The 7,640-nt window shown below is 40.2% G+C and overlaps 1 protein-coding gene across 1 annotated transcript; it reads left to right on the forward strand.

Annotated features, from left to right (window-relative positions):
• Positions 1-354: 354 nt before the first annotated feature.
• LOC138963592 (complement C1q subcomponent subunit B-like) lies at positions 355-7,279 on the forward strand. Its single transcript, XM_070335443.1, has 4 exons — positions 355-488; positions 2,982-3,239; positions 5,674-5,858; positions 6,916-7,279. Exons 2-4 carry the CDS (start codon positions 3,008-3,010, stop codon positions 7,153-7,155), a joined length of 657 nt encoding a protein of 218 aa, XP_070191544.1. The 5' UTR covers positions 355-488; positions 2,982-3,007; the 3' UTR covers positions 7,156-7,279.
• The last annotated feature ends 361 nt before the right edge of the window (positions 7,280-7,640 follow it).

A 7,640-nucleotide genomic window follows, 5' to 3' on the forward strand; every position in this document is an offset into this window, starting at 1 on the left:
TGGACGCGAAGCGCCCGAATTTGCTAGGGGGGGTCCGGGGGCATGCCCCCCCGGAAAAAAAGTTTGCCCAAAGAAGCAAAATGGTGCCATCTGGTGCCATTTGAACTTAGAAATGGTCACAGAATCAGCATAGAAAAATCTTTTTTTTCTTCTTTTTTTTTCTTTTTTTTTCGGCGGGGCGTGCCCCCCCCCCTCGTCCGCCCCTGTGTATGGGTGTGCGTTTGTGACTGCTCTCTCCCGCTATCGCTTTGTCTTCGGTCACATTTGACATTATTGTAACCCTCCACCAAACATCTCTTTATCAAACTGACTGCCACTGACAGTTGTGATCCCGTAATCTATCAGGATGTTTTGACAGACAAACGATGACGCAGCAATCCTCTGTAGTCGGAGTAGAATTGATAACCTGGGGTGTAAGAGTATCACGATAAGTACTACAGGCAATATATGTAGGCTACATGTAATACATTACGGAGATCCCTTGTAAGGTATGGATTGTTTTCACAGTACTCTACATATAAGCTTATTTTGATGATTTCATTTTCTGTCAATGTCTTGATCAAATGCAAAATGGATAATGTTGATAAATTACAGTGGTGTTGGGATGTTTCACACACACCCTGAGTGACACTTTCTTTCTCCATACATGTATACTGTACATGTGTCATTAAAGTTCCACGAAAAAAAGGTTCAACCTATCCAATTTATGGAGTGTTCAAGAAAGTCTTCAACAATGAATTTTAAATAGCCTTGCAAAGGCTATCTACACAAGTTCTTGCGTAAATAGCGTTTTCTGCAAGCCCGAGCTCTTTACACAAGTAGGAAAGTCATATAATTATATGTTCTTTTTCTTGTTTGGTCGAGCAAATGTGTGTGTGTTTGCGTGTGTCTGCGTGTACCAGTGTAATGGTGGCGAGTGTTAAAGAGGGAAAGCAATAACGAGAAAGAAAAACAAGTCGCGTAAGGCGAAAATACAATATTTAGTCAAGTAGCTGTCGAACTCACAGAATGAAACGCAATGCCATTTTACTCGTAGCATCGTCAGGCCACCGCTCATGGCAAAGGCAGTGAAATTGACAAGAAGAGCGGGGTAGTAGTTGCGCTAAGAAGGATGGCACGCTTTTCTGTACCTCTCTTTGTTTTAACTTTCTGAGCGTGTTTTTAATCCAAACATATCATATGTTTTTGGAATCAGGAACCGACAAGGAATAAGATGAAAGTGTTTTTAAATTGATTTGGACAATTTAATTTTGATAATAATTTTTATATATTTAATTTTCAGAGCTTGTTTTTAATCCGAATATAACATATTTATATGTTTTTGGAATCAGCAAATGATGGAGAATAAGATAAAGGTAAATTTGGATCGTTTTATAAATTTTTATTTTTTTTTACAATTTTCAGATTTTTAATGACCAAAGTCATTAATTAATTTTTAAGCCACCAAGCTGAAATGCAATACCGAACCCCGGGCTTCGTCGAAGATTACTTGACCAAAATTTCAACCAATTTGGTTGAAAAATGAGGGCGTGACAGTGCCGCCTCAACTTTCACGAAAAGCCGGATATGACGTCATCAAAGACATTTATCAAAAAAATGAAAAAAACGTTCGGGGATTTCATACCCAGGAACTCTCATGTCAAATTTCATAAAGATCGGTCCAGTAGTTTAGTCTGAATCGCTCTACACACACACACACACACAGACACACACACACAGACACACGCACATACACCACGACCCTCGTTTCGATTCCCCCTCGATGTTAAAATATTTAGTCAAAACTTGACTAAATATAAAACAAGTCGCGTAAGGCGAAAATACAATATTTAGTCAAGTAGCTGTCGAACTCACAGAATGAAACTGAACGCAATGCCATTTTTCAGCAAGACCGTATACTCGTAGCATCGTCAGTCCACCGCTCATGGCAAAGGCAGTGAAATTGATAAGAAGAGCGGGGTAGTAGTTGCGCTAAGAAGGATAGCACGCTTTTCTGTACCTCTCTTTGTTTTAACTTTCTGAGCGTGTTTTTATTCCAAACATATCATATCTATATGTTTTTGGAATCAGGAACCGACAAGGAATTAGATGAAAGTGTTTTTAAATTGATTTGGACAATTTAATTTTGATAATAATTTTTATATATTTAATTTTCAGAGCTTGTTTTTAATCCGAATATAACATATTTATATGTTTTTGGACTCAGCAAATGATGGAGAATAAGATAAACGTAAATTTGGATCGTTTTATAAATTTTTATTTTTTTTTACAATTTTCAGATTTTTAATGACCAAAGTCATTAATTAATTTTTAAGCCACCAAGCTGAAATGCAATACCGAAGTCTGGGCTTCGTCGAAGATTACTTGACCAAAATTTCAACCAATTTGGTTGAAAAATGAGGGCGTGACAGTGCCGCCTCAACTTTCACGAAAAGCCGGATATGACGTCATCAAAGACATTTATAAAAAAAATGAAAAAAACGTTCGGGGATTTCATACCCAGGAACTCTCATGTCAAATTTCATAAAGATCGGTCCAGTAGTTTAGTCTGAATCGCTCTACACACACACACACACACACACACACACGCACGCACACACACACATACGCACATACACCACGACCCTCGTTTCGATTCCCCCTCGATGTTAAAATATTTAGTCAAAACTTGACTAAATATAAAAACACTCGTTGAAGGGAAATAACTCGACTTCAAAACATTGTTAGACGATGGGAAATTAGTGTGCGTGATTATGATTGTGTCTGCATGTTTGGAACACTGTGGTTTGGAACACGTAAACGACGTCGATTTTGACAATGTTATTTTCCCTGTATTTGGGAACTCGGTATGATTGACGGAATGTTTAATCACACGCCGAGTTCAGCGTTCTTGTTTTGTTGTACATGTATTTCAGAAGGTGAGCCGGGGGTGGGTTAGTTTGCACTGATTTGAAGCTGCATTTTTGTTTCATGTGTATCAGTGTGACAAAACAATCAGGAACCAAACATGACCAAACGCAATGCTGACCTGACACGAGTTTTCCTCGTCGTCTATTGGCTCAGTTTGTTTACCTTGACTTTGGGCGAGGTCAGAGGTCGAATGCGAAGGTCAGACGACAGTGACCCCCTGGTAGCTGTGGTCAGCATGCTGACCCAGAAAGTGGACCTGCTGACGTCACAACTGGCGGCACAGGACCTCTACTGCAAGAACCAGATTAACCAGCTGAAGTCACGTGTTGGTGAGTGTCCTCAGCACATTCACATGTGCTTTCAATTTTTACCTGCCTGATTAGAATTGTGCCTGACTAACGTTAACAATGAGCTGTTTTGGCATGACTTGCCGTTATAAGCCCAATGAGGACATTACAAACAACATATGAACGATTAGGATCATTGCCCTGACGCACTAAGACGGGCTACCGTAGTGTTTTTGTTCTTTTTTTTTATCAGGCAATAATTCTGCCTCTCCAACATCAGGGAAATATTCCGTGAATGGCATAAAGCCGAAACAGATAGACTGCGGCTAACGTTCTCAAATCAAGAATTAAAAACAAAAAATAAAAGCAAAAATAAACGTTTACTTATAGGCAAACACGATATACAAAACGATTTATACATAACAAGTTTCTTTCATTTTCTCATTACAGTTTATCCCCGAGTACGCAGTACTAGGGTCCAACAGACTTTGATTGTGTCAGTGTGTCTGTCTGTCTATCTGTCTGTCTGTCTGTCTCGACGTAACAGCTTATTGCTGGGAAACTACTGGGCGCAGTTCGTTCAAAAGTTGATACACTAACTTGATAATAGGTCCGATTGATCGTATTAAAACTTCATAATGTTACCTGGGACCTAAATGCGAAATAAATCACAAAAGCCACTCTTAACGGTGGGAGTTTTTGCGGTGGAAGGCTGGTCACTTTGCGAACAGCCTGAACTAAAGGGGAGACTTGAGCGGCGATCACGTCACGCAGTGACGAGAAAAGCATGATTTGCAAGCCAGACAACGGGTGAGGAAATGGTCTCGGCAAAGAAATTACAATGCAGGGTTTGGTCTCGGTGAAAGAGAGACAGAGAGCACGAGAGAGTCTATGGCCAAAATGATCCGGGTTCGATTCCCGGCATGGGCGTTCTATTTTTTTTTTTTTAATTCTTGTTTACTATTGTTTATTATGAACGTTTTAATGTTTAATTTTACTCTAATAGTTTTTTTAATTGTGTAAAATAAATAAATAATTTTTTTTTTTTTTTTTAAATCTAAGTGACCCGGGTTCGATTCCCGGCATGGGCGGTCTATTTAAAAAACAAAAAATTTTTAATAAATTCTTGTTTACTATTGTTTATTATGAACATTTTAATGTTTTATTTTACTCTAATAATTTTTTTAATTGTGTAAAATAAATAAAAAATTTTTTTTTTTTTTTTTAAAATCCACGTGCACAAGACAAAAACTTTCATACTGGGGGAGCGAGCCAGTCTGAAGAGTACTCGGGTCCAGCGCCAGCGTTTTTTATGTCCGTCCACTACACATATTTTTAAGTCGACGTACTTAATTGTGAATGTTTCGTTCTGTCTGTAATTAAACGTTCAATAAACTGTCCTTTATTGTGTTTTTTAATTGTGAATGACAATCGTAGCCAACGTAATCATTAACATGATCACAAAGGATAAACGAGAGTATGTACGAGGATGTATGTGAGGGTGCGGGTATGAATACTGTCACGTGTGGTTTGGGTTATGTGTACTTTTATCTGTCTATATGTTCTGAGAGTGTTTTTGTGATTTTATCACGAGCCAAAAGAAAAATTTCTGTTTGTTGCAGACAATTAAGTTTGATTGAATTGAATTGAATTGAATTGAACATTGAAATTTGAGGAAAAAACATCATCTTTACTGATGACAGTAAGTTTTGTCTAGTAATTGCTGATGATACTCCAGCGTATCTTCTGTAAACCATCACAGACACTGTCAGGCTTTTACACACAGTACAAACACCCTTTCATTTAAACACTCACCGCTTGATAACATCCTAGGTTCCCTCCGTAAAGAGCGAGCAATTTTCAAAGAATTTATTTATCTTACCCCTGAGCCATCGTGAACCCGTGTGATCCAGTTTCCTTCTTTTTCACAATTTAGTCATCAGTTTGTGATTTCAATGCGACTCGCTCTGCAATAGCACGTTATTGTGTACTTCTGAATCTAAAAAGCAACAAACGGCTGCAAGTCACACGAACTAGGGCGGTGGCGGTTGACCGTTCAGAGGAACTGCATGGCGCTATGCAGAACCGTCGTCTGCTACGAGAAAAACGTTTTGCGTGACACGTTTCCGGGCTGTCAAAACTTCGAATTGTACTGCATGATCTTGTCTTGATGAAAAAAGAATTATTTTACGATTTAAGATGTTTGTGTAACAAGCTGTCAATTTATCATTTAGATTTTAAAAGTTAGGTCTAGCATCAAACGAGGCGCCTGATAGTCCGTTCGAATAGTCCACGGAAATAAATTCTTTGAAAATGTCTCACTCTCGACAGAAAGCAGCCAGGATGTTCCCGTTCGGTGAGCGTTCAAATGGAATTATGCTTGCACTGTATGTAGAGGCTCGGGGAGCTCAGTGATGGTTTACGGGAGGCTTACTGTGCCTTTAACATGCAAAATAATGACCACTTGTTGATTCAGCCGCTACAGAGCAACCGGTAGCATTCACGGCCTACTTCGGTCATGCTGGTACCAACATACACGCACTTAGCGTGGGGCAGACGGTCAAGTTTGACACTGCACTCTTCAACGCCGGTTCAGCTTACAACCCGACCACTGGGGTCTTCACCGCTCCGTCACCAGGGACCTACGTCGTCTTTGTGCATGTAAGTATCATTTTAATCATGTTTACACCAGTACAAATTTGAAAAACAAAAGAAATCGGTACTCACCAACACAAAGATAGCAAAGACAAAGTCGAATTTTCGCCTCTGGAGGCTTCTTCAGGACAACGAATACACAAGAAAAAAAAATCGAGAAAAATATTAATCATGGTTTTAAGAATTCTTTACGAGTACTTCACGAAACAAGTCTTGTTGTCGGTAGAGCTGAATCAAATATTATTATATCATTATACACACGAAGTATTTATCGTGGCTCAGAAAACAGTTGTGTTCAAAATCTTATTCATTTATTGAAATGAGAAGGGAAAAAACATTTGATAAAAAAACTCTTTGCAGAGCGATGTATGTTAATGAGATTAGTGTCAAGTTAATTACCTTCGAACTTTAGATAACAAAACAACCACCTACCCCCTCCCCCTCGCTAGAACTTATTTAATATCGCACGAGTGCAGCTGGGTGTACAAGTTGTTAGCAAAATAGAAGACAAGACATAGAGTGTCAGACCCTCCCCCTCTCATATCATATCGATCAGTTCATAAGCGTATAACCAGAGACTGCCTACGTGACTGCGATATTACACAATTCCACGCAAAAAACTGTGCTGACCTAAATCACAGAAGCAGGCAGGCACAGTCGCTTGGCCTTCGTCCTTTCAATGTTGTGTACTGCTCTTGTTCAGCCAGTCCTCCGTTTCTTAGACGCTAGATTTGGCGAGTGTGGCGAGGAAGTAGCATTTCTTAGGCAATTCTCGCCGCGAGAACATTATATGGGGGGTAAAGACGCTGGTGATTTGTATTTCTTCACACCGGTGTCTTGTGTCTTTGCTTGTTCCAAGCTGTAGTGCAACAAGGGTCTGTCAGTGTTCGTTTGCTTCAGCGAATGATTTAGGTCAATCCGTCACTGACTTGGTTTGATATGCACGAGAAAAACGTAGGGTGACTGTTTTTTGTGTGGGTTGCCCCCCCCCCCCCCCCCCGCACCCCCGCCCCTGTCTGGTAGACACTCGGTCTGAATATGTCCCACCCGATTTGTGTCACAGATCCTTCACAGCTTTTTGCCTGGAGCGGACGAGGAGGGTCCTATAGAGGTGCACATCTACGCGGACCACACGCGGCTGCTGAGAGTGGGGGCCTGCTGCAAGAACATGAACTCCGCTTCCAACATGGTGACGGTGCGCCTGACACAGGGGCAGGCGGTGCACGTGCAAGTCTTCAAAGGGACGATGCTGCTGGGCGGCATACACAGCAGCTTCTCGGGCTACAAGCTTAACCCGCTGTAGTCTAGGTTGCACCACTTGGCGATAACAGCGAGATCTGGCATCAAAGCGTTTTTTTTTTAAATTTAATAATTATATAATGAATACTTTTTTTCCGGAAATATCATAAAATTATAGTCAGTCCTGATCTGGTGTGTGTGTGTGTGTTCGTGTGTGTGTTCGTGTGTGTGTTCGTGTGTGTGTGTGTGTGTGTGTGCTATCCTTTTCATGCTATCTTTGTTGACAACTTTTTTTTCTTATGTCTCGATCAAATCACACTTGATGTAGGTTGGTTTTGTCATTTTTTGTTCAATGAAAAACCCGACATGTAGGCTTGCACACTCATTGGCATAGATCAATGCATAACATTAACATAAACAAGTACACACACAAATACACACAAATACACACACACACACACACACACACACACACACACACACCAACAATCGCAACAGAAATGACAACAGTCAAGTAAAATGTATTTGTATAGCACAAAAGATCGTGAA

Source organism: Littorina saxatilis, linkage group LG4 (assembly GCF_037325665.1).
Source record: "Littorina saxatilis isolate snail1 linkage group LG4, US_GU_Lsax_2.0, whole genome shotgun sequence".
Classification (NCBI taxonomy): Eukaryota; Metazoa; Mollusca; class Gastropoda; order Littorinimorpha; family Littorinidae; genus Littorina; species Littorina saxatilis.

Coding starts and splice junctions, on each gene's coding strand:
- LOC138963592 (XM_070335443.1), top strand. CDS start 3,008: ATGACCAAACGCAATGCTGACCTGACACGAGTTTTCCTCGTCGTCTAT. Junction 3,240..5,673: donor CCAGCTGAAGTCACGTGTTG/GTGAGTGTCCTC, acceptor TTGTTGATTCAG/CCGCTACAGAGCAACCGGTA. Junction 5,859..6,915: donor CCTACGTCGTCTTTGTGCAT/GTAAGTATCATT, acceptor TTTGTGTCACAG/ATCCTTCACAGCTTTTTGCC.